The 27,375-nt window shown below is 43.3% G+C and overlaps 1 protein-coding gene across 2 annotated transcripts in view; it reads right to left on the reverse strand.

The window, feature by feature from the left end:
- RBM27 (RNA binding motif protein 27) overlaps positions 1-27,375 on the reverse strand; it is a 2,498,992-nt gene that overhangs the window by 1,301,025 nt on the left and 1,170,592 nt on the right. For both annotated transcript variants that reach the window (XM_044064021.1, XM_044064022.1), the window contains one exon: positions 1,865-2,033. In XM_044064021.1, coding sequence (XP_043919956.1) covers positions 1,865-2,033 — 169 coding nt within the window. The remainder of the gene's footprint in view (positions 1-1,864; positions 2,034-27,375) is intronic.

The following is a 27,375-nucleotide window of genomic DNA, read 5'->3' on the forward strand; positions in this document are numbered from 1 at the left end:
GACTGCAAAGGCGTCTCGCTGAGAACCGGACCATGTGTAGCCTGTTTTGGCGTGGTGTCGGCGGGGACCGCGGGTCTCGCGTGTCGGTCCTTTTCCTTGCGTTTTTTGGACAAAACGGTAGTCGGAGTGTCCGACGACATTTTATAATCAAAAGCTTTACCAAAGTAGTGTTGGGCGAACTCCGCCCGATGCTTGATAGTGCGTTTATTGAAGGTAGTGCAAAAGCGACAGCCCGAGACGTCGTGGTCTGAGCCCAAACAAGGTATGCAAAGGGAATGGAAATCCTTATGCGGTATTTGCTTCCCACAAGAAATACAATTATTAACTTTTTCTGACATCGGTCTGAGGCAAGAAAAGTTTCCCCAACGGGGTACTTAGCTTTAAAGAAGACTTCGCTTCCAATTTTTTCGTAATTCAGGAGCTGGCCGACCGGCACTTGCGAACTGCTTCTGCTTCGGGCACCGCACAGCAAAAAAGACTGAAGAACATGACGTCGGCTGTGTCTTATATACTCTGGCCTTACTGACGTCAGAAGAGTAAGCGACGACAACCGACGCCGGACCAAGACTTTGGAATTCAGCCGACCGAGGGACCGCCTGACGGCTGAAAACCCATCTGTGATTACTGCAGCTGTATGCACGATGAACATTACACCCTCAGAATTCGGTGCCTGCACAGCAGCTCCAGACCCATCCAACGTAGAGATATCCGCAGGTTCCATAGTCGAAGAGGCATCTTGCGGCATACTGGACTACGAATGGGTCTCAGTACAGACCTGTGAATCTGTAGTAGCGGGTATCAGGGGCTGCGAAAGTGCCTCACTGTGTACCAGCGGACTGGCGACTAGCTTAACGGAAGCGTTATCGGCAGTTTTGGACCTATGTGGTCTCTGTCTTTATCCTTACGCTTTTTTGGAAGATTGGAAGTCGGATGGCTTAATGAAGCCATTTCGGAGTACAGAGATAGAGAACAAAGGTATTTAGCTACAAAAAGAACCCAACGAAGAATACTTTGGGCATTCAACAAGGCACAAAACCCGACAGTGAGGGACATCGTGGTCTGGGACTAAACAGGTGATGCAGTAAGAATGAAAATCTCTATGAGGTATTTGCTTTCCACAGGCAAGACAATTGTTAATTTTTTCTGACATCTGTTAGAGCAAGAAAAAAAGATCCCCAGCGGGGTACTTCTCTTTTTGAAGACTTCAGATCTGAAACTCGAAAACAAAAATTTCAGGAGTCGGCCAACCGGCACTTGCGAACTGCTTCTGCTTCGGGCACCGCATGGCAAGAAAGACTGATGTAATGGCGTCAGCTGCATGATGTATACCCCTGACTACCTGACATCATGGAAGAGGCGACAGCATCAGACGCAGAAATCCAAAGACTCTGGTATTCAGGCCGGCTGAGGGCTACCTGCAGGCAGATAACCCAAATGCGATGACTGCAACAGTGAAACATGAAGAACATCCTAAACCACAGCTGCAATATAAATAAGACACGTTGGAGGGACAGGTGTGTATCTCACCCATCCATGTGAAACAGAGTTCCTCCCTGCAGTTACTCAACCCCAACTTATATCAGTTGATGGTGAATCTTAACTTTACCCCCCCTCTGACACCTATGTCACAATTAGAAACAGAAAGCCTGTAAATGTTTGATTACTCATTCCCAAGTTATACCCCTAAATAAAATGAGTCGTTTCAAAATCTGTCAAATATATTTTGGAAGCATGGATAGGCTTAAAATGGGCCTTTGGGGTCATTAGCCTAGTAATTACCTGTGAATAGCATGTAACAGCTCCTGGAAGAAAAATAACTGCAAAACATTTCTTGAACAAACCAGACAGATCTCCACAGTCTTACCTGAATATTTACAATGGTTCCAAATTTGCAGAAATGCGTATTAAGCTGAGTTATATTATTTAACTGTGGTGGAATTTTCCGAACTTCTAACTTTGTATTGGTATATACAACAGTTCGTTTTGGACAACTGCGGTTGACTTGAAAGGGTACTCCAGGCTGCAGATGAGAACTGAAAAACAAAACATTTGAAACTCCGGTAGCAATAACCAGGAATCAGGCAGTCCTTTTTTATATCATTCAAAATATACAAAAATACAGATTCAAAACACAACCTCACATAGAATTTGAAAAAAAATATACACTATTAGATAAAAATGAGAGTTATATGTTTACCTATCACTAGATCATGGTGATCAGGTACACCAATGTCAAGTGAGAGGAATAACGTCATCAGCAGTTAAGTAATCAGCACCAGAAACTCTTGCAGGCCGCAAACGCTTCCCCTATTCCAATAGCATTTTGCCTGCTCACTTCCACTTCAGAGCAAGTGTCAGGCTAAGTATACAATGTTCATATCTGAAACAATCTTGTTCCTCCTTGCAGACTAACAGGACATAGTCCACAGCTAACCCTCTTGTACAGTAACACGTGGGAACATGTCCCTAAACTAGAGAATGCCTCCAGCTTGGAGAGTCTTGCAAATGTACTCACAGAAGTCCACAACTACAAATAAACTGCATCTAGATGCACTCCTTAGAAAAGTCTTAAATGAAATGTGGTTTTGGTATGGATGGGTAAAGGCTTTTTAATCTACTCACAGCAAAACATAATGCAGGTGGACAACTCCATGGATTAAGCAACATGTGATACCATTAACCCCAGTGCCTTGTTGCAAACAGCTGTAAGTCTTTTCCAAATGATTTAGTCCTCTCCAGGGAAGATCAAAGCAGCTAATGTATATATACAAGTTCCTCTCTTACAATGTTCCTGAAATAGAGAGGTAAATACATTGATTCAAGCTAGTTTCTGTGGTTATTTAGACATACAAGTAGAGCTGATTTGTAACATCCTATCCCTCTGAAAAAAATAAAAAAGATGGACTAATGCACAGAGCCTGCACTTCAGAAACTCTTCTGGCAGAAATGACCAATACCATAAACAATGTTTTCCAATATTAGAATTTCAACTCTGCCCTTGCCACAGATTCAAAGAGTGGAAGGGTTAATTTTTCCAGGTAGAAGTCGCCAAAATGTAACAGGATCCTTCAAGACAGAATGGATGAAGATGGAATGACACATAATGAGTTAGCTCCATGGTGAAAATAAAATATAGCCACCAAAAGCACCTTGACTGATGTGTAGCTTCACCTGGAATCACACACCTGAGCAAAACAATCTAGCAGAGCTGGCAGTGAGACAGTAAAAGAATACCACAGCCTTTAGTAGTAGCCTATAAAGGAAAACAGCTCCATTTGCTTTTCGATGTTTTCTGAGTACCAAGCCTTTGGACAGAAGTAAGGATCAGAACCACCCTGTCATGGTATACAGGGTCCTTGGTCTTTAACACAAAAGGAGTAACTATGCAGTCAAGTGAAGGGCCATCAATGTCTTAGTGAGGCTTGAATGATAGATGTGTCAAGCTTGGTTAAGGAAAGGTGTTCCCATGCGCTGAGGCCAAAGCAAAGAAAATCAAACCTGTAGAGGCCAACAGGGAAATGAGAATGACCTTTATTTTGTGCAGTTTTGCATTCTGATTATAACTCAAACTGAAGGGGAAATTGGTAGGAAAGCATTAAGTAGTCCTGTAGGCCAAATCTGTACAAGTGTGTTCATGGAGTATTCTCCCAAGAGAAAGTATGGTCATGTAAGTAAGCTTATCATAACAGTGGATGTTTGAATGATCACTGCTGCAGCAGTATTAGCTATATCCTTTGCAGGATATTACCCATGTAACAGCCAGCCAGCTTCCAAAGTTTAAGTGCACCTTCCATGTGCCTACACTGGTGACAGCTCGGGCAGAGCTACAGCAAATCAAAAGTCTGGGCACCAAGACCTTTAATGCTATCATGCCAAATGAAAGAGGGAGCCTACAGCATTGAATGAGGACTATGCTAGATAATTCAATGTCCACACCATGGAAGCAAAAAACACAAAAATAAGGGGGATGAACAGATGAAGCAACTACTACAGCAATGATCATTCAAACATCTACAGTTCGGGAATATTTACTTGCACAACTGTACTATGTTTATTTGATTGCAGTAGCCTTAGCTACATGGGTAGAATACCACAGCTTGGAGAAGGAAGGATGAAGATCCACAAATGCTTGGGGAATGGTCCTAGCAAATCCTGCTCTAGACCTACAAAAGGAGTCAAATTTGTAGTGTTTTGCAAAAGCATGTACAGACGATCAAGTTGCTGCCTCGAGAATACTTGAGTCCACCCCTTTCCAAAAAGCTGCTGATGAGGTCAAGGCTCTAGGGGAATGTGCTTTGACCCACCTGGAATTGACTTCTTACAATGGGAAAAACAAAAGGAACCAGCATGAGATAAACCATTTGGAAATGTCTGCTTTGACCCAGGTCACCTTTTTTTCTTAGAATTTCTGAACGGTTTGGTTCTGTCAAGATAGTATCCGAGTTGTCTGTGGACACCCAGAGTACGAAGAATCCTTGCTCCTTCATCTTGAGGTGCTGGAGAGAAGACAGGGAAATTAATAACCTGGCTGCAAATAATCTTGGATACTATTTTTAGGCATAAACAAAAGATCAGCTCTCAAAGAAATCCTATCTTTGTGGGTAACAAGATAAGGTTAGCCCATCATGAGAGTCTGCAACTCAGAAACTCATCTTGCAGAAGTCACAGGAATTGGTAAAACTCTTTTCAATGTTAAGAACCTCAAATAAGCCTAATGAGGTGCCTCAAATGAACCAAAAATTAATTTTTTCCAACAAAAAATTAAAATCTCAAGGCGGAGCCACCTACTTTCTAAGTGGATGGGTAAGTGGAACCCCTTTCAAAAACATTTTCATATAGGAATGCACTAAAAGAGGAGTATCCATGATCAGTGATGCATAAATGGCTGAGTAATAAACCTTGACAGAGGAGTAAGAAAATACAGAGGACAAGTCACTCAAACATTGTAGAAACAGAACTATTGGCCTTAAAAGGGTCCTGGTTCTTGTTCTGGTACCCACTAGAAGATGTTTTCTATTTACTATTACATGGATTCCTAGTAGCAGGTTTCTTTGTCTACTTTAATGCTGACTGTAAGTACTCAGAAAAAAGTACTTAAGAGGTATTTTTATTACATTTCTTATTATCTGGTCAGCTGGCTGAAGTTGCTTCAAGTTGGGATGTTTAAAAAAAAAAAAGTCTTTCACGAGTAGGTCCAGTGTGTGAGGAACCTTGTGGTAATTGCCCATGGGCATTTCCAGTAGAAAGGAGAACCAGTGTTGCCTGGGCCAGAAGGGAGACACCATGATGACCTCTGGAGAGTCATCTGAAATCTTCAGAATGACCCTGGAGATTGGCAGAAAGTCTGGAAAATCATGTAGGAACATTCCTGTCCAAGGAAAAGAAAGACGGTACATTTTCCAGGCCTTTTTCATGGAGTCCTGAAACATAATTTTGCCAACTGATTGTTGTGACTGGAGACAAGAAGACCTACCCAAGGTGTTCCCCACAACTTAACCAATTCCTGGAAGACACTATGACTCAGTTTCCATTCATGGAGGTCTGTTCTGGTCCTGCTCAGCTTGTCTGCCACAAAATGTTGGTCTTAAGGTATGTAAGATGCCTGTAGAGGGAAACTGTGCTGAAAAGCTATATTCCATATTGTTATAGCTAGTCTGCACTTTGGGTAGGATCTGGTTCATCCATTTGTTTATGAACCATATCACTGCGGTGTTGCCTGTAAATGCATGTTAGCGGCCTTGGGCACCTTAGATGATTGATTGTCAACAGCAGTTATAACTGCCATCTCTCTTATGTTTATATGTTTTGATCTGTCGGGTCAGATCTAACCAGGGAGGAGTTGACTATTGGTGTAGAGCAACGGTCGCCCATGTTACTAATGACCAGGTCAAGGATGTTGCTACTTCTACTGGGGGTACGAACGAGTTGGTCCAGTGCATTGGAATTAATGAATTCCAGGAAACATTGGGCAAGTGTATTGTTACATGAGTAGTTTTCCCAGTTAATGGAGGGGCAGTTGAAGTTGCCCAGTAGAAGATTGTTAGGTTGGACCCTAATATTCGCCAGAGTGCTTAGGAACGTGGAGTTTGAGTCTTGGGACATGGTTGAGGACCTACAGTAGGCTACAAACTGAATCACCGTCTTACCCAATGTTAGCTGCACCTGACGTATCTCTGATACATTATGTTGGGCTACCAGTCTGGAGGTGTGTATATGGAAACACCACCGCCTTTGGAGCTACGGTCCATGTTCTGGGGCCAAAAGGTGTGGAATGAGTTATAGCCTGGTAGTGCAGGGGTGCTTTCTGCTGCCTTGAACCAGGTCTCTGTTAAAGTACAAATGTCACTGTTTTCCATTTTAAAGAGTGCTTTGAGTGAGTGCATTTTGAGATTTAGACTTCTAATGTTGAGCAGCATGACCCTCAGGATTGCATTTGTTTGCAGCTGTTATGGTGATAATTTGATCTTTGGAATACCACCTTAAAAAGGCACTATAGGGATGGCAAGAGCCTTGGCCAGTATTCGGTAGCCCAGGGATGACAAATGCAGGCCAACTCTGGCAAAGCATCGAGGTCCATCAATCATGTCATCCCAGGCAGACAGATACAGGATCCCCTTAGAATGGCACTAGAAACTTAGCCAACTGTTGAAAATCATTTTCTGATTTTACTGTGTTATCATTCTGGGTGATGGTAGGATGCTGCTCAGGGCTAGGGTCATACCCGCCTGGGCTACATAATCTGAGAGCTCCTCCATGTCTCTTTTCATGTAGTCCATGGAGGTACGTCTCAGGTCATTCACACCCTCATGTACAATGACAGAGTCACATCTGTACTTGTTGTTGAGGGACATGAGTGCGTGCATTATGTGGCAGATCCCGGCACCTGACAGGCAGCTGACTGTTACTTTCTCCTTATTCAACCTAGTGAGTGGGACATCAGTGTGTCTCACTATTGAGTAACCTATGACTAGTGTGTTGGGCATGCTGTTTTGCCTTAGGGGCTTTGGCCGAGTGGCACACTGTTTAGGAGAGTTATGTGTTTCGTGATTAGTGTTGTGTTGTGTTGGTCAAGTGCATTTCTGCCATGAATGTCTCTGCTGTTTGGGTAGATTTTTATTGACAGCTTCCACGAAGGTGGGTGTATGGTTTGTGTTTTTATGTGAAGGCAGTGCTGGTGTGTGTTCCGGAGGGCTGTGTGTTCCATGTGATGTGGTGCAAGTGTTAACCTTCTCCTCTTGACCAGCTATCCCGGTCTTGGCTAGAGTGTGTGGCTTCCAATCTGGACATATAAGTGTATCTAACAGAAGTCTGAGTGCTGGGAGGTAAGAGGAGAGGGATATCAGTGTACATGAGGCAGTTGCTACATTGCCTTAGGATGCCCAAGTTCATCAGGTTAATAGGAGAAAGCACAGGGAACTGACCTTTAGACATGCCTGGAGGGGTGTGCATTAATAACAAGTACTGGAGCTGTTTCTTTGTAGAACGTTTAGTGGTGGTAGCACTTTTGTGTGCTACAATAATTGCAACAAGAAGTCCAGTAAAGTGCTAGACTAATAAGCTAGTAAAAGTGCAGGAGAGGAGAGAACTAGCAGATCAAAGGGAAAAAATTGAAGAGCAGACATTGGCACTGCTCAGAAGCTTACAAACAGTCCTGGATATAGCAAATCTGCATCTGGACAAGACTAGTTACAGGAAAGGTGGGAAACAAGCGCAAATGCGGGCTTTTAAAACAGAAAGTTTAGAAACTGGCCGGCTGTTATATCTGCAGGATATGACCGAAATAGCTAAGTGTACTACAGCAGTGATCCACATGACGAACAAAGTACAACTATGTAAGCAAACTTACCATAACTGCAGATGTACAGATAGGTCACTGCTGCAGTAGCCTAAGCTATATGGGACGTAACCTGCCAAGGACTGGACATTTAAACAGTTTCTAAATCTTTAGGGCACCTTCCATGTGCTCGTATGACCATTACAGCTGGAGAGTGAGCAGTTATAAAAGCAGAAACATGGGCACCTAAAATTGGAGCTTTCTTGCCAAAGAAATAAAGAAGGCTGGAGCCCTGCCAAGGAAAAAAAGCAGTAGGAGAAAAGGGGACAGCAGTTTCAAATTTAGTAACCACCCCTGCGGTCCAAGGGACTATTGCAAAGCCTAGCCCAAAATCCCAGTTGCCTTTAAGCACTGTCTCTTTAAATTACTTACTCAAGGATTACACAGTACGCAATTAAGGAATGAGGGAATCAAACCCTGTAACACAAAGGAATTACAACTTCCAGTCTTAATCCCCCATACCAACTGCCAAATTACCCCCCCTGCCATAAAATGAGGAGGAGAAGGGTGGGTGTCTGTACTGCAACAGTGATCTATTTGAACATCTACTGTTACTTAAAATATTTACTTACAAAACTATACCCAAGTTCATCATGGTGGTGCAGCGTTAGCGTTGTTGCCTCACAGCAAGAGGTTCTCCCCTTCGATTCTCGGCTGGAGTGCGGGGAGTGCCTTCTGTGTGGAGTCTGCATGTCCTCCCAGTGGTTGGGTGAGCGTTCGAAAGAGATGCGTAAATGGGTGTGCCTTCGTTGAAGGTTGAACGTCGGGCTGGCACCTCGGTGTTCGTGAAAATCTACTGCCGATCATTAGCGGACCGGAATTCCGCTGTGGCGACCCCTAACCAGGAAAAGCCGAAAGACAACAACAACAACCTAAGTTCATCATTTGATCACGGTTGCAGTAGCTAAGCTATATGGGACAATTCGTAAAGCTTAGACAGAAAGGGAGAAGAATGAAGGATTAGAGTCTAGGATCTCTACAGAATGGTTGTAGTAAAGCCTGCCCAGCCATACTGACAGAGTAAATTTTATGGTGCTTGAAAAAGTGTGCGGAAAAGTCCACGTTGCTTTCTGCACAATAAGTTCTTTGTTCAGTCACTACAGAATATGAGTTGTCAGTGTTCATCTAGTGTGTGCAGAATTTACTCTCCCCTATTATTGGGTTCTGGAAAGAATACAAGGAGATGTAATAATTGATTCAAAGTAAACTCTGAAATAACTTCTGGCATAAATGAAAGGCTGGTTCTCAAAAGACACCCTATCTTTAGGAAAAATGAGATATGGCGGAGTTACAACAAAAGCTTGCAACTCACTCTTCTTGCAGACGTCAGAGCAATGGGTTAGAACTGTTTTCCATAAAAACATTAAATCAGCCTCATGAGCTTGTTCAAGATGAAAAAGTGCACTTTTCTTCAGTACAAAGTTAAGATCCCATGGAGGAGTCATCAATTTTCTAGGGCGGGAGACTATGTAATCCCCCTTTAAGAAACTGCTGCACTTAAGGGAAAAAAGAAATAAGGGGATACACAAAACAAAAGTGGCCAAGAGATTAATCTTATTGGAAGATTAAGATTAATCAGAGGGTAATACCTCACACAAACATTGGAGAACCAAAGGTGTTTAAGCCTTAGAGAGATCCTGGCCCATTCTGTGACAAATACTAGAAAATCTTTTCCACTAAGCCATATATGATTGTCTAACAGCAGGTATTTTAGTGTCATTCCAAACCATGCTTTCACTTTTGATCTCTTCTAACCCCTTCTCTAACTTCTTCTATACTATGATGCCCCCCCTTTCCTTCCTGCACCCTGTCCCTCTTCTCTTTGTAAAATATCCAGGGTTGTCCTTCCTCAATTACAAGCTATAACAAAATGAACTTGGACAATGTACACTAAGTAAACTACACCTGGCAAGTGAATGCTGTCTTATGCAGTGCAATACTGCAAAAGGCAGCAGCAGTTTTGTTTATCCTCCTCCATTACTTATACAATGCAACTATTACTTCTGTAGAATGTGATGTTGTAAACGGCTACTATGATTCCATCACTCCTTCAATACTGTAATCAAAACTGAATTTTGTGCACATTCTATTTTATGTACAAATTCTTGTTCCTGCAAAAAAAAAAAAATGGGTGCATAATTTAAATACTGTAATCGGTTTCATTCCATTTGTGTGATATAATGGAGCTTTTCTTGCTGGGCCTCCACTAAAAACATATTCCTAACAGTCGCACCTTCCCAGTAAACAAATGCCAATCAATAAATACATGAGTAAATTAGTTACATTTAATACCTTCTGCAGATCCTTAAAGAAAATGCACCTAAAAGGTATTATTCTATAATCCAGACTGCCAGCTGAAGAAAGAATAGTTGTGTAAAATCTTACTATAACCATAGACGTCCTTCTCTTCCATGTTGCAGTATTCATTGGTGTGGGATTTTCCAGCTCAGACGATCTGACATTGGCTCCTATACAAAAGCTTTTACCTGGCTGCTGTAGGTGCACGGGACATCACATGTAGGGCCATAACCCAGGGTCCTTAAATGTGACGTCTGCATGCAGAGACCGCAGAACTTGAAGCCCAGAGGAGTGGCCTATCAGGAGAACAAGATGCCAACTAAAGGAACAAATGCCACTGTAAGGCTGAACAGATGGGCCTTCTGGAGTGGAAGCAGTGGCCAGAGGACAGACCCTGCAGTAAGAGAATAGGGGTATGGAGGGTGAGAAGGAATACTGCAACATGGCAGAGAAGGACATCTATGGTTATGGTAAGATTTTACACAACTACTCTATGTTCTTCTATTCCAATGTTGCAGTATTCATTGGTGTGGGAAGAGTACCACAGTTTAGGAAGAGTAATGGGAGGAGGCAGAGCGTGAGGATTCCAGGAATCCTTGCAGAATTGCTCTAGCAAAGCCTGCTCTGGCCCTGGAGACTCTGTCTAATTTGTAGTGTTTGGTGAAGGTGTGAACCATAGACCAGGTAGCTGCTTCCAGGATGGAAGCTGTGTCCTAGCCTTTGAGAAAGGCCTTGGAGGTAGCCATGCCCCTGGCTGAGTGAACTCTTACACTATGAGGTAAGACCTTGCCATGGTGTGAATAACAAAAAAGAACAGATTTCTTGATCCAACAGTAAATGGTTTGTTTGGAGACTGCCTTGCCCAGAGCCCTGGGGTGAAAGGAGGTAAAGAGTTGATCAGACTTTCTGAAGGACATAGTCTTAACTGTCTGTGTACGTCCAAGGAATGATGGATCCTCCCTGCATTGTTGGTTGGAGTTGGGAAGAAGGAAGGTAAGTGGATGGACTAGTTTAAGATCAGTTCATTTACCACTTTGGGCATAAAGGAAGGATTAGTGCATAACGTAACTCTGTCATTATGGAAGGTGGTGTAAGGAGGGCAGGCCATGTGGCCCTGCAGTTCTGACACTCTTCTAGAGGAAGAACTGGCCACTAAAAGAATGGTTTTCCAAGTGCACATTTCTAAGGTGACAGAAAGTACAGTTGTGTACACTTACCATAAATGTAGATGTTAGAGTGTATTCACTGTTGCAGTCATCACCTTTGGGTTATCCCTGCTGTGGTAGCCCGCAGCCGGCCTGAATATCAGAGTCAATGTTTTTCTGTGTCAGCTGTTGTCGCCTGTAGACTGATGTCAGGTCGTCAGTACTATAAAGCAAGGTAGCTGATGCCATTACATCAGTTTTTCTTGCCCTAACCAAACAGAAGCCTCAGGAGAGAAGACATGGTGGTGAACAACCACCCCAAGAAGCTTACATCTCCCAAAAGAAAGAAGATACAAGGGGGAAAGAGGAAGGGAAACCAGGACTCCAACAGTGAATACACTCTAACATCTACATTTATGGTAAGTCAACACAACTGCACTATGGTCTTCATGTTTCACTTTTGCAGTCATCACCTGTGGGAAGATTCCCAAAGCTGAAGAGAGGGGTGGTAGGAAAGTGAAGAGATCTAGGCAGGGGTAAGGAGGCCCTGCAGAACTGCAGATGCAAACCCTGCCCTAGCTTTGGAGAAAAGAGGAAGGTGATGATACTTTGTGAAGGTATGGACAGAGGTCCAGGTGGCAGCTTCCAAGATGTCCCTGCTGGGGACTCCTCTGAGGAATGCTGTGAAAGTGGAGGCTGCCCTAGTGGAATGGGTGCGAACACACATAGGGCATGGTTTCCCATTAAATCTGTAGCAGAAATAGATACAGTGTGATATCCATTTAGAGATAGTCTTGCTTGGAGATGGGCTTCCCCTCTGCCCCAAAGGCAAAACTGGCAGGAAGTTGGTCTGTTTTTCTGAAGGGCTTAGTACGGTCCAGGTAGTATCTGAGCTGCCTATGCATGTCCAGGGAGTGCAGAATTCTTTCCCCCTTGTTCTGAAGGGTGGGGAAGAAGGTAGGCAGATGAATGGCCTGGTTGAGAGTTGCATTAGATATCACCTTGGGCATAAAGGAGGGGTTAGTCCTAAGGGACACCCTGTCTGCATGGAAAATGATGAAGGGCTCAATGGTCATCAGTGCCTGCAGTTCAGAAACCCTTCTGGCTGAAGTGATGGCCAGCAAAAAGGCAGTCTTCCAAGAAAGGAATTTCAGTTCTGCTGAGGCGGCAGATTCAAAGGGGGGTAAGGGTTAGTTTTTCCAGAACAAAATTAAGGTCCCAGCCTGGTGTGGGAGGCTTTCTGGGAAGCCAAATGTCAGAAGCCCCTTTAAGGCCTTGCTTAACCAAAGGGTGAGAGAACAATGGCTGGTCTGCGTTAAACTGAGCAGAAATGGCTGAGGCATGAATCTTAACCAAAAAGGAGAGAATACTATTCAGTAACTCCACTAGATATTCCAGGATGAGACGGACAGCAGGTAGAGATGACCTGTCTCCTCTGGTCTGGCACCAGGAGCAGAATCGTTTCCATTTTCCTGTGTAAGATCTTCTGCTGCTTGGCCTCCTGGCCTCTGAGAGAATGTCCAGCACCTGTTTGCTTAGCAGGGGCCCTTACACTTCCTTGGGAGTATCAGCCATGCTGAGCTTTAGAGCCTGAAAGTCTGGGTCAGCATTTCCCCCCTTGCTTGACTCAAGAGGTTTGGTATCTGTGGAAGCTACCAGGGTGGATGAGATGTGAGGCTGCACACACCAGGGGGTACACACCAATGTTGCCTGGGCCAATCTGGAGCAATAAGAATGGCCTTGGGCCTCTCCTCCCTGATCTTGAGGAGTACCTTGGGAACAAGAGGAAGAGGGGGGAAGGCGTACACAAAGAGGGACTTCCAAGGGAAAGTTTAGGCATCCACCTTCCATGCTAGGTAGTGAAATTCCCAGGTGCAAAACTTCTTTAGCTGACGGTTGAAGTGTGAAGCAAATAGGTCCATCTCTGCATTTCCCCACACTTGAGTAACTCTGAAGATTTTTCCCATGGAGCTGCCATTCATGGGGTCCACAATGTGTCTGCTTAAGTGGTCTTCCAGGGTGATGTTGATTCCTGGGAGGTATTGGGCTATAAGGTGTAATCCCATAGATGAAGCAGTTAGACAGAGGTTCATGGCTAGCCTGCACAGTGGGTAAGATTGAGTCCCTCCCTGTTTGTTGATGTACCACATTACTGTGGTGGTGTTTATTTTGACAATGAAAATCCCTGGCTTGAGATGAGTCTGGAAGGATGTCAGAGCCTTCTGTACCGCAAGCATTTCCTTCTGGTTGATGTGCAAAGGAAGGTGTTGGGTATCCCAAAGGCCCTGGGTGCACCTGTCCCCTAGGTGGCACCCCAAGCGACTTCTGAAGCATCGGAGGTGAGGGTCTGGCCTGTTGGGCGGTGGATGAAAGGGAGACCCTGGTTCTTGGCACATGCCTCTGCCCACCAGAGCAACTCTGCCCTTATAAAGGGATCAGAGGGAGGGAGGTCTCCAGAGGATGAGAACTCTGGCACCAAAGGTTCAGCCTGGCCAGAGGAATCAGAAGGATGCAAGAAGCCATATATCCCAAGGCTTGCAAGAACTTCCTTGTTGTGAGTTGACTTTGGGATGCCAGATGAGAAAAGTAGGGAGACAGGAAATTCTACTTCTCTGGGGTTAGGAAGGCCATTTGGGATGCTGTGTCCAGCAGAGCTCCCAGGAAGATGATACTCCTGGAGGGAGTCTGCTTTGATTTCCTCTCATTGATGGTGAATCCCAAGAAGTGATGAAGAGTAAGTCCCGAAGGAGCTTTCTTTGCTCACTGCTTGGATGAGGCAGTCGTCCAGAAAGGGATAAATCTGAATGTTTTTCTGTCTGCAGGATGCTATGGCTGGGGACAGGCATTTGGTGAAATCCCTGGGAGCAGCAAAGGGAAGAGCAGAGAACTGAAAGTGCTGTGAGCCTGCTCTGAATCGCAGGAATTTTCTGGAGGACTCCCTTATGGGGATATGGAGGTATGCATCTTTTAGATCCAGGGTCACTAACCAGGCATTTTTTGTCAGCATACGTAGCAGCTGCTGCAAGGTTAGCATTTTGAATTTGGGGACCACCAGGGAGGTGTTCAGAATGGATATATCGAGGATGGGGCGCCAAGTGCCCTCCTTTCTGGGAACAAGGAACTGCCTGGAATAGAAGCCTTTGCCTGCTTCATCTGTGGGAACAGGTTCTACTGCCCCCTGGGATATGAGGGTTTGGACTTGTATTAATCCCTCTGCCCACTGATTTGGAGGTAAGTCTGGGTACCCCTTGGATATAGGGAGTCTGTAGAAATTGAATTTGTATCCCTGAAAAATTATTTTTATGACCCACTGGGCCTTGGTTACAGACAACCAAATTTCTTTGCAGAGGGACAGCCTTCCTTCAAGATTTGGGTGAAGGGAGGGTGGGGGGGGGGTCACAGAGTTTTTGCCATAGAGGGATGGCTTAGAACTTCCTACCTTAGAGGTGGATGTGATCCACTGTTTGGTTCTCTGTTGTCCCTGCTGTAGGGACCTGGGTGGCCTGTCCCTGCGGGGCTTAGCTTGCCCCTGTCTGCTAGAGGCAGGAAAGAACCAGTGCTTAGAGGGAAAATTCCTGCTGAACCTAGGAGGTTGAACCTGAAAGAAATATTTTACCGTTTGCATAGATTTTGCTTCATCTTCCATTTTCTTAAGCACCTCTTCTGTTTTTTCCCCAAACAAGCGGTCTTTGTCCAAAGGTGCATCAATTCACTTAGACTTGACATGATCAGGTAGAGGTTGTTCCTACAACCATGCACGTCTCCAAATGACAGATACAGACACTGCTGCCCTGCTAGATGCTTCTAATGCATCATATCCGCAGTGTAAAGAATGCCTGGTCACTTGACAAGAGGAGTAGAATAAATCTGCTAGCTCCTAAGAATTGGCTTCTAGGCCTAAGAGAAGTCATCGGTCTGAGATTAGCGGTAGTCTGTTGTGAAAACGTCAGTTTCTGACTGGAATCTGCAGTGCAAAAGACATCCACGGAAGCCAGTACCTGCCTAGCACGTATTCTATTTAGAGGCAGAGACAGCCAAAGGCTCTGAAGATGAAGAAGATTTCTGCAGCATACTGGACTCCGAAAGGGTCTTGGTACAGGCCTGCATGGTAATCGCATCAGGGGCTGCGAAAGCATCTCACTGAATTCCGGAGTATGATAAGATACCAGTAGGACAGCCACGGCAATAAAAAGTCTCTTTTAATACTGACATAAACCATAAAATACGACAAGCGCTTTCACGTATCAAGTACGCTGCATCAGAACCTCTAAAATCAAATAAAAACCTTCAGTTTAGATACAATAGTATAACAAATCAACATCTCATAACAATTAAAGCTAACTGAATATCAACTGAAAACACAGAACACAAATTCAAACTTTTCTCAGCCTGCGTCCCTTCAGTACAGGCTTAAAAGAGATACTGCTAATTATTCCTGGATATTTATGTGCATGTAACCTCAGCATCCAATGAAGTTCTTGTTGTTCAAGAAAGTTATTGGTCTCACCCCCTCTGATATTATTGTACACTGGTTGTAAAACCCTAAACAAAAAACGGTGTTCAGGAAATGTCATTACATGCTTGGCCAAAGCATTCAATTTATTCTTTTTACATATTTCATATAGATGTTTACTAATACGTTCCTTCAGACTCTGGAGTAGTTTTGCCTGCTTAATAACATGGGCATGTATCACACGTAGCCAACTACACCAGATTACTAGTATCACAATCAGCATAGAACCTGGGTTCAAATTTAAATAAAGTGCTGGGACAGTTGAATGTTTGTTGTGTGCATAAATCATCATAAATTTGCACTTCCTACATGCACCTTGCTTGCAAATTATTGTTTAATGACTAATGTTCCTGATAATGATGGCGATACTATTACATATCACAGATTAAGTACATTTTCTCCACCGCTACCAGCCCACATTGAATTGTTTGTTAAAATGTGTGAAGATGCCCTGTAGAGAGATACTGAAAGAGGGAGACTGGGTGCCTTTCATAATTTGACAAACACAGAGAAAGAAGCCTTACAAAGCTTAATGAACAATGATTTGGTTAGCTATTAGACCGGCTGATAAAGGTGGGGCAGTTGTCCTTATGAATACTGTTGATTACGTCAGAGCTATGAATTAAATGCTGGATGATCGTGATGTGTATGTTAAAGTGGATAGATCTTATGTTAGAATAGTTATTAATAGGGTACATAATTATTTAGATGAACTATTAATGAATAGAACAATCACTGAGACTATTTGTTTTTTTGAAAGTGACTCCAGTGATCAAGGGACTCCCCAAAATACATAAATCTTTGGTATCACCCCCCATGAGACCCATTGTGTCGGGAGGTGGTTGGGTTACTGAATCACATTCTGTTTATGCTGAAGGTAAATTAAAGAAGGTGGTTCCTATGATTGACACCATATAGAAAGATACCATGCACGTCTTAAATGATATCAATGAATACATTGCCAAAAATGATGTATCTTCTCTTTTGATGGTTACCATGGATGTTAAGAACCTGTTTACTTGTATACAAAATGATTATGGTATAGATGCTATAAGATGTGTTTTACTGCAACGAAGAGCCTTCTTGAAGTTGAGATCGTTTGTACATTCTTGGAGCTTATTTTGAGTAATAATGTGTTTCTATTTTGTGAAAATATTTTTCTGCAGAAATGGGGTGTCGCTAATGCGAATTTAGTTATGCATTTTGGGGAGTTAAGCCATCTACATAATAGTCCACATATTAGTAGAGTTAAATTATACAGAAGATTTGTGGATGATGTTTTTATGTTTTGGGATGGGGATCATAACTCTTTGCTCCCATTCGTACAGCAGTTAGAATTAACTACTGATTTTTTGAAATTTATTGTTACTAGCTCCTATGATCGTGTTGATTTTCTTGATGTATCTGTTTATAAGAATCAGGATGGGAATGTTCATACCACATTATTTAGAAAATCATGCTGGCAGCAGAATGGGCTTTTGAGCCATGACAGTATGCATCCCAGTCACATTTTTCCAAATATTATTAAAAGTCAATATATGAGAGTTCAAAGGATATGTGAAGGGAGCGAGACCCTCAATTCAGAGATGCACAAAATGAAAAGCATGTTTCTGGATAGAGGTTATAAGAAGAACATGATGCAAATAGTGGAAAGTGATATAACAACACATGTTAATAATGTGCAGTCTGAAGCTGCAGCTATTTCCCCACTCAGTAACAATGTTCAAACACGGAATAGGAAATATTTTTCCTTTACCACGGACTATACTAGTATCAAAATGGTAAAAGATATTGTTCACAAATACTGGCCACTTTTGCTCACTGATGATTCCACCGCTAGAATTGTAGGTGAGACTCCACATTTTACATTTCGCAATAATGCTAACTTGAAACAGCTTTTATGTAAGGATAAGAGGAACAAGCATTCTATAGAGAGCAAAGGATTAGGTACTTATGCATGTAGGAAGTGCAAATTTTGTGATGATTTATGCACACAACAAACATTCAACTGTCCCAACACTTTGTTTAAATTTGAACCCAGGTTCTATGCTGATTGTGATATTAGTAATCTGGTGTAGTTGGCTACGTGTGATACATGCCCATTTTATTACGTGGGCAAAACTATTCAGAGGCTGAATGAAGGAATGTATTAGTAAACATCTATATGAAATACACAAAAAGAATGAACTGAATGCTTTGGCCAAGCATGTAATAGCATTTCCTGAACACCGGTTTTTGTTTAGGGTTTTACAACCAGTGTACAATAATATCAGAGGGGGTGCTACCAATAACTTCCTTGAACAAGAACTTCGTTGGATACTGAGGTCACAAGCACAAATATCCAGGAATAAATAACAGTATCTCTATTAAGCCTGTATTGAAGGGACGCAGGCTGAGAAAAGTTTGAATTTGTGTTCTGTGTTTTTAATGTTCAATTGATATTCAATTAGCTTTAATTGTTATGAGATGTTGATTTGTTATACTATTGTATTTAAACTGAAGGTTTTTATTTGATTTTAGAGGATCTGATGAAGGGTACTTGATATGTGAAAGCGCTTGTCCTATTTTATGGTTTATGTCAGTATTAAAGGAGACTTTTTATTGCCGTTGTTGTCCTACTGGTATCTTGTTATCATATACGTTTGTTTTCTACTCGGGACACACGGTTTTCGTTGGTGATTTTGTTTTAAAATGAATTCCGGAGTACTGACGACCTGTTTAGCAGAGGAGTCATCGGAAGGCTTGGCCTTGTGAGGTCTGTCTCTATCCTTATCCTTAAGCTTTTTCAGAGGTTCTGTTGATGGTTGGCTAACCGATGCCATATGAGAAGATGGAGGATGAAAATAGGTATCAACAAAAATAGCTCTCCAATGAGTAGTTTTAGCATTAAAGAGGGCACAGAACAGACAGCGGGCTACGTCGTGGTCTGGGCCTAAACAAGTAACGCAGTAAGAATGGAAGTCTAGGTGTGGGATTTGCTTTCCACAAACGAGACAATTGTTAATTTTTTTCGGACATCAGTTAGTGCAAGAAAGAGAGATCCCCAATGGGATACTTAGCTTTAGGCATTTTCAGCTGTGATTCAAACTCTGGTAGTGACTGACGGGCACAATTGCGAACTGCTTCTGCTACAGGCTCCACGGCAAGAAAGATTGATGTAATGGCGTCAGCTGCCTTGCTTTACAGCACTGACTACCTGACGTCAGTCTACAGGTGACAGCAGCTGATGCAGAAAAATACTGACTCTGGTATTCGGGCCAGCCTAGGGCTACCACAGCAGGGATAACCCATATGTGATGACTGCAACAGTGAAACATGAAGAACATCTACCCTGCTCAAAAGGAGGTAAGCCGGCTCAAAAGGAGATTAGGTGAGTTTTCTAACACAAAGTTGAGGTCCCAGGGACGAGGGATGGGTTTTTGTGGTGGTGTAACATATAGGACCATTTCTCAGGAAAAGTTTAATGTCCAGCCTGGAAAGGAGGGGTAACGGTAATGGTAAGCAGGCTGAAATGGCTGAAAGGTGGACTTTAACAGACGAGTAAGCTAGTCCAGCCTTAATGAGATCACAAACATAGCTCAGGACGAGGGAGGGGGGGTTGGCCTGCACTGGGTCCCTGTCCTTAAAAAGACACCATTTAGAGAATCGTTCCCATTTAGACAGGTATGTCTTTCTAGTAGTTGGTTTCCGGGTCTCCCTCAGGATTGAAACCATGTCCTCAGAGGAGAAATGTCTGTAAGGGATTAGAAACTGATCACTCAAAGTGTTAGGTTAAGCATTTGTAGCGGAGGGTGAATAAGAGATCCCTTTTGCTAAGAGAGTAGGTCCACCTTGTGGGGTAACTTGCGGTGACTGCCCTTGGCTAAAGGGTGAAGAAGTGGGAAACAGTGTTGCCTTGGCCAGTAGGGAGTCTCCAGCAAGATTTTCAGTTGGTCCTTGATTTTCAGAAGGAACTTTTGTATTAGTGGGAAGGGAGGGGAACGCATAAAGGAACATCCCCTTCCAAGGAAAGCTGAAGGCATTCACTCTCCAGGCTGATGGAGTGTGATCCCTGCTGCGGAATTTGTTTAGATGTCTGTTCTGGGGGGAGGCAAACAGATCCACTTGAGGTGTGCCCCACCTGTGGACTATGTCTAGAAAGGTTTCCCAGTTAACATCTAGTCGTCAAGGTGAGAGAATGTTCTGCTGAGCAAGTCTGCTTCTTTGTTTTCCTGAGAGGGGATTGAAGAGGCCTGTAGGAAAATACTGTGTTGGGTGGCTAGCACCCAAATCTGTAGGGTTATCCAGCATAACAGATAGGCTTTTGTTCCTCCTTGTTTGTTCAGGTACCACATGACTGTGGTGTTGTCTTTGAGAATGTGAAGAAGGCCTGGTTGAAGGATGGGAAGAAAGGCCTGAAGGGCCAGCAAGACTGCAGTCATCTCCCTGACATTGATGTGTTTTCTTGAAGGGCAGGATTCCAAGGTTCTTGAACCCTGAAATCCTTTAGAGTTGCCCCCACCCTAGGTCTGATGCATCTGTGTGCATGGATTGTGGAAGGGGAGGAAGTTGTAGGGGAATGCCTAGGATAAGGTGTATTTGCTGGATCCACCACCTCAATTCTGGCTTTAGGCAGGGCAGAAGGGGGATCAGTTTGTCTAGGGAGTGTTGGTGCTGAGACCATACATTCTTTTAAGTACCACTGAAATTTTCTCATGTGCATCCTGGCTAAAGGGAGCATGGGATCGTGGCTGCCATGAGTCCCAGTACTTGTAGGAAGCATCTTGCAGAAAGGTGGGATACCCCAAGAAGTTCTTGGAAGTGACTTGAGAGAGATTGCACTTTGTCCTGTGGGAGGAAGGATCTCATCAAATCTGATCTGATCCTACAAGCCCAGGAAAACTTTGTCCTGTTGGGGTGCAGAGAGGATTTTGCAAGGTTTACGGTGAACCCCAAGTTGTGCATGATGGTCATGGGGAATTTTAGGTGACTTTGGAGCATTGTTTCTGATTCCGCTAGAAGGAGAAGGTCATCCAGATAAGGGTATATTTGGATACCCTTGGTTCAGCAAAATGCAATTGCAGGAGCCAGGCATTTTGTGAACACTCTTGGAGCAGTAGATAAGCCAAAGGGCAAGGCTGTAAATTGAAAATGTGAGGAAATGCCAGTAAATCTCAGGAATTTTTTATGGGAGGGCATGACAGGAATGTGGAGATAAGCCTCCTTTAAGTCTAGAGTGACCATAAAAGCTTGGGTTGGTATCGGGGAAGGAGGGTTTGCAGAGAGAGCATCCTGAAGGATGCAACTTTTAGGCACCGATTTAAGTAAGATAGGTCTAAGTATGGGTCTCCAAGGACCATCCTTTTTTGGGACTAGTAACAGAGGAGAATAAAATCCTTTTCCTTCCTGGCCCACAGGGTCTGGTTCTACAGTTCCTAGGTAGAGGAGCTCCTGCAGAATGAGAGGGAATAAGTGGAGCTGTTTTTTGGTGGGAAGGGAATATTTTTTGGCCTTGTTTTTTCCTCCAAGATAGAAAGTATTCTCTATGAATGATGGAAAGGACTCATTGGTCTGAGGTGATGGCTTTCCAAAAGGGGAGGTTGTGGGGTAGGCTGGAAAACAAGGGGAAGTGGGCAAGGCAGTCACGCAGAAGAGGGGTGCCCTCTGTCGGGAAAGAGCTGTTTGGAGGGGGGATGGTTGTTAGTTGGTCTAGAGAGAGCTGTCTCCTGGATCCTCTTCTCGGTCTGGAGGAGGAGGGATGAGAAGTGGAAGACATCCTCCTGACAAAGGAAGTTTTTGCAGGATAATTCCTGTAGTACTTCAGGAAGGGGGACACCAGCAAATGTTTGGTGTCTTGCAGCTCTTTGCTTTTCTGTTGCAAGTTTTTGAAGAGCTCAGTTGAAATTTTGCCAAAATGTAGGTTGTGGTCCAGTGGAGCATCCGTAATCTTGGATTTGAAATCCTCTGGAAGAGGTTGTAAGCATAGCCAGGAATATCTGGGTAGGGCAGATGCAGAAGCTGCAGACCTGGCTGAGGCTTCTGCTGCATCATAACTACACCTGATGAAGTGTCTGGCCACTTGGGTGGCTAGGGACAGTTTTGATGCAATGTCAGACTTAGTAGGGCAGTCAGGTGTAGACGCTAGCAGGGTAGAGGCACAGAACACTAGGTCCACAGCATATTTTACCATGTAAATTTGGTAATTAATGGCTCTGAAAGCAAGGGTGGAAGAAATATCCACTTTTTTTGCCTAGTCTATCCATGGTTTTACTGTCCTTATCTGTCGGTAGGACAAAGGCAGAAAGTACCTGTCTAAATTGTCTGTCAGCAGCCACAGTAATGACAGCTGGATCTGCCAGTGGAGGTTTAACCATGAATGTTTGGTCATCCGGCACCTTATAAAACCTGGCTGGTCTTTTTGGGGCTGTGAGTCTGGGCTCTTACAGACAGAGTTGAAGGCTGGGAGCACAGGCGGTATTAGCTGAAGGAGAGGGAGACTCAAGTTGCAGAAGTTCAAAATCTCTCTCGTGTGTGTCAGACATCAGAGTAGTGTCCCACTTGAAGTACTCCATTTTAGTTATAGTTTCCCCAAAAGTTAAATCTTCAGGTGGGGAGTCCACTTCAATGGAGTCTTCATCAGGGGAGCAGCAGTCAACAGAGGAAGGAATTTGAAACACATAAGAGACATTCCTCTGAGGAAGAATCATACTCATATTGCTGTTCTTCTCCCTCTTGAGTTTTTAGATGTTGGGGAGAAGAGGCAGAGACTGGGCAAGGGCTGAGCACAGGGATGGTGGAAGGAGCAGGGCCTGTGGGCCTAAGGGCCATGAAGGCCTGCATTAGAGAGTTTGTAAAAGACTGCCGATCTAGCTGTGCTTTAGATGTAGCAGTGATATGTTTTGTCTTCTCTGTTCTTAGAAGGTGTAGGCCTCGGGGATGGCCTAGGGATTGAAGCCAGATTTGCAGTAGGAGAGGACTCGGTCGGTCTTCCAACAACAGGTTCCCCCTGACATCAGTTGGGGCCAACAGCTGAATAGTCTCCGTGGACACGCTTTCAGTGGCTGCAGAAACAGCTTCCTCAACATGAACCGTCGAACCCGACGGAGAAATCGGGCGTTCTTCGGCCCCTACATCGGAAGCTGGCGGGATGTCCAATGGTGGAGTGGCAGTAGCAATAGGCCTGGAAAACTTGGCCTTCTTCCTGGGCGGTTCAGGTTGGTCAACCAACTCAGGGTCCAGCCTTAGGGCTAGGCGTTTCAGACCCTGGCTCTCGAGATAAAAATTTAATTCGGCCAAACAACTGTGAAGCATCTTGGGCACGAAGGACTGACAAATGGAACACAATGTATGGTCGTGTCCCCTACCTACACAAAATACGCACCTATCATGGGTACCTTTGTGCAGTATCTGACGGCCGCAATTACATTGGCCGTTTTTAGCTGACATCACACAAAAAACTACAGCAAACCAAGCACAAGCAAAGTTAATGGAAAACAAAAAACCCCAATGGGGTACTTATCATTTCAAAGTAATTGTGAGTAGGAGCTGAACAATCGAAGTGACATCATCTGCAGCTGAAAAGTTCTGAGGTCTGTGCGTGCAGACATGACATTTAAGGTCCCTGGGTTTATGGCCCTATGTGTGACGTCCCACACACCTACAGCACAAGCTTTTTATAGGAGCCGACATCAGATTGCCTGTCGCGGAAAATCCCACACCAATAAATACTGCAACACTGGAATAGAAGGACATCTAGAAGGTTAGGGTGGATCAGACATGACCTGTCTTGTACAAGCAACTCTACCTTAACAGACAGCTTGTGGAAACTGCCCTTGGCCACTTTCAGAAGAAGGGAGTACCATTGTTGCCTGAGCCAAAACGGAAGATACCAATGTAACTTCTGGACAGTCATTTTGAATCTTTAAAAGCACTCTGGTACTCAAAGGAAGGGTGGAAAAGCATACAAAAAGAATCTGTTTTTCTGGTCTTTCTGCAAGGAGTCCTGTAGCAGAACTTCTTTAACTGTCTGTTACAGATATACTTGAGGAGTTCCTCAAAGGTGAATGATTTCCTGGAAGACCCTGGGATGTAATTTGCATCTGTAGTAGTCTGTCCTGGTCAGCTTGTCTACACAAAATTCTGCTCTGACAGAATGCACGCAGTTCTAAAGGGAGAGCATGAATTGTAGGGCCAGTTCCCAGTCTAGCAGTGCTAATCTGCTAAGTAAGGGGTAAGATCCACCCCTTCCCCCCAATGATTGTTTATGTGCCACATAACTGTGGTGGTGTCTGTGATGACCAACAGAAGTCCTGGAATCCAGATATGGTTTTAGTGATATGACAGCATTTAATCATGCCATCCATCAGTTTTTCTTGGAAGTTTATGTACTTCTTTTTGTCCTGCTGGCTCCATAGACCTTGCACTTTCACCCCTTTGGAAAACTCCCCATGCAAAATTGAATGCAACTGTAGTTATAGAGTAGGAGCTAGTGTGGAGAAAGGAAGACAACGTCTGAGAAAGAACTGATTCACTAACTCATAAATGTCCCTCTTGACAAAACAGCATCAGAATATAAAACGAGAGGTTGTGCTGGTGTTAGGTTTAGACAGATTTGAGAAGTTATCCAGCTACAGCCAGAAAAGTAGCTAAATTGCTGGCCTTTCTTTGTTCAGGTTTTCTTTTGTTGACAAAAGGGAAATAATTCTGCAAGACTCTCTCAGTGCAGTGACAGTTTTATCAGCACTGGAGTAGTGTGGGAGAGGGGACTGTCAATTCCTCTGTAAAAAGCCATAATTGGATTATTAAGTTATATTATGGTATAAGTGACTATTTTGTCCATATTCTGATACGTGAACTCCAGCGCTAGATGCTACATCTGTACAAATTCCACATATTAACTGTAAACAACCTTATAATGTGCTCTACATTCTAAGACGCTTGATATTTTTATGAGGTTAACTAAGTAGGGCTTCTCTCTAGATATTACCGCTCCCATCCACTCTTTTTCCTATCGTAGCTCCACCTAACTCTCGTATTTTGTTCTGCTCCTTCCTCCTAGAATTTGCCATAAGACACTGGGTCTCAAACTTAAAAGACTGTGCCTCTGCCCAGAAAAGTCTCTGACTGTGATCATCTCTCCCAGAAACGTCAGCTGACTAGTGTGCCTTAATATCGTGAAACAAAGTATGTTTTAATCAGCTGTGTAAAATACAAACATTGTAACCAAATAGTTTGATTTTTAAAGCTAGTACACCTAAGAAATTCTGTTGAGCACCGTACCTTGAACAACTAATTTAGCTTATCTCAGACTCTCCCATCCAATACTATTTGTTAAGAATTAAAGGAAATTAACTACTTAAATCCTGTTCTTAACCACTCCATGTCCAACAAAGCCCAATAGTCTCCAAACTAAAGGAAAATAGCTAAAGGGATTGGCCTGCAGCAATTCTGTTAAATGTATTAAAAGTATTTTTAAACTTTAAAAGTGCTTTCTTACTTACTGATTGTTTTTTTCTGTTAACTTCCCTTGTCTTGGGTGTAGCCCCACTCGGGCTCACTTCACTCTCCTCCCAACCCCAATATCATTTCCTTTATACTTAACCACCTGTTTCCTCCCACATACAGACTCCTCCCCTTCCTGTCACCCCTCCTAAACACAATACACATTTCCCATAGCAATAGATACTGCCCTTATATCATTGCATTGCATACAGCCAACCCATCTACTAAAAACACTACTCCATCCATTAATAATCATTACCTTACTTCTACTTTGCAATCTAACCTCTTACCACACTCAACTTTATAACCACACCCCATCCTCCTGGCAGACAGACTCCACATTCAATCACATCAAACTAAATAGCATCCCTATAGAGCAATGCAACCTTACCCACACCCAACCCTTTGCTCACTCACACTACAAACTAACAATCAAAATAAACCCTCACACCTCTCAAAGACTGAGCAAAATAATTCACAAATTAAGCAAACTCTACTTACACCTACTCCATGCACTCACTAGCTGCAGTGACATACACCCCAACCCAGGACCTACAACAGCAATCAACCCCAACTTAAACCAGCTAAGTGCCCTTCACTATAGACCTACATCATCTCTTCTCTTCTTAAACATCAATGTAAGAAGCATAGGCAACATAATTCAGGACCTTCATGCTTTACTTGCCCTATATAAACCAGAGGTCACAATATTAACGGAAACATGGCTTAAACCAGAACACCACAGTGATGAAATTACTGCCCCTAGCTACATTATTATTAGAAGAGCTAGACTAGAAAAAAAAGGGAGGGGGTGTAGCGATCCTATTTCAAAATCATCTCACCAAAGAACAACTGGACTACAATAACCTAGAAGTCAAAGATGTAGAATTAATCCTTGTCAAATTAAAAATAAATTCCAAGAAGCACATAATCATTGCAGGTGGCTATATCCCACCAGACAATAACACAACTGTAATGCAAAACCTGTTTGGCTGGAAGTCTAACTCCCTTCCACATGAAACCATACTATTAGGGGACTTAAATACTGACTGGATAAAATTGCTCCAGCCACAATCCCTCTGCCTTTCTAAACCTCCACAGCTTTATCCAAACCATACTCACTCCCACTAGAACTGACAAAGCATCCAAACGCCAATTAGTTTTGGAATGGATCCTAGTATCCGACCCCACTCAGTCTGGCTGTCTCTCAAAGAGCTTACGTGACCCATCACCCAACCTATCTAATTAGGAACAGATCACTATCAACCAACCCATCCTCAGGGAGGTTTGCAACAAAAAAAAAAAGTTTATAGCTACTAACTTCGTCCAAGAGCTAAAAAGTTTCAACTGGTCCCCCCTAAAACAACTATCGCTAGATGAAGCAGTTGACCATTTTACTACAACCTTCCTAAAAATCCTAAACCATCATGCACCCTCCTGTACCATTGGAATAAAAATTAACTATGCCCCATGGCTCACTAAAGACACAAACTAAAATGAAAGAAAAAGACAAGGGCCTGGATTGAATATCAGAAAAATAAAACCGCAAGTCTCAGACAAAACTATCTAGAACTCCTAAACCAAACTAAAAAGCAAATCAAACTAGACAAAGCTAATTACTATAAAAACATGCAAGAAAAATATGCTCATAACCCCCAAAAATTATGGGCCACACTAAATGGCATACTACACCCAGGAAAAACCAACACCCCATTCCCAGTGCTACCTAATAATCTTGAAGACATTCCCACACAATTTAACAAATTTTTTACCAAAACTGTCCAGATCCTGGCCAATGCCCTAAACAGTACTAGTAGCCCCACACCAACAAAGACTCCAACCCAACCCAATACTCAATCCAACAACCCCAAATTCAACCTTCACTCCGTGTCCACCAATGTAATTTCTAAACTCCTTAAAAAACTTCAACCAACCACACTAGCAACAGATAGTCCACCAGAGGACTTCCGTCAGATATCAGCTGATGCCATAGCCTACCCAGTCTCTATTCTCATAAATAGATCACTACTAGAAAGTAAAGTACCCACCTCCTGGAAAACTTCACATATCATTCCACTGCACAAAGGAGGTAACTCCTTAGATCT

The sequence above is a fragment of the Protopterus annectens genome, chromosome 2.part2 (assembly GCF_019279795.1).
Source record: "Protopterus annectens isolate FY-2018-M chromosome 2.part2, PAN1.0, whole genome shotgun sequence".
Lineage (NCBI taxonomy): Eukaryota > Metazoa > Chordata > Ceratodontiformes > Protopteridae > Protopterus > Protopterus annectens.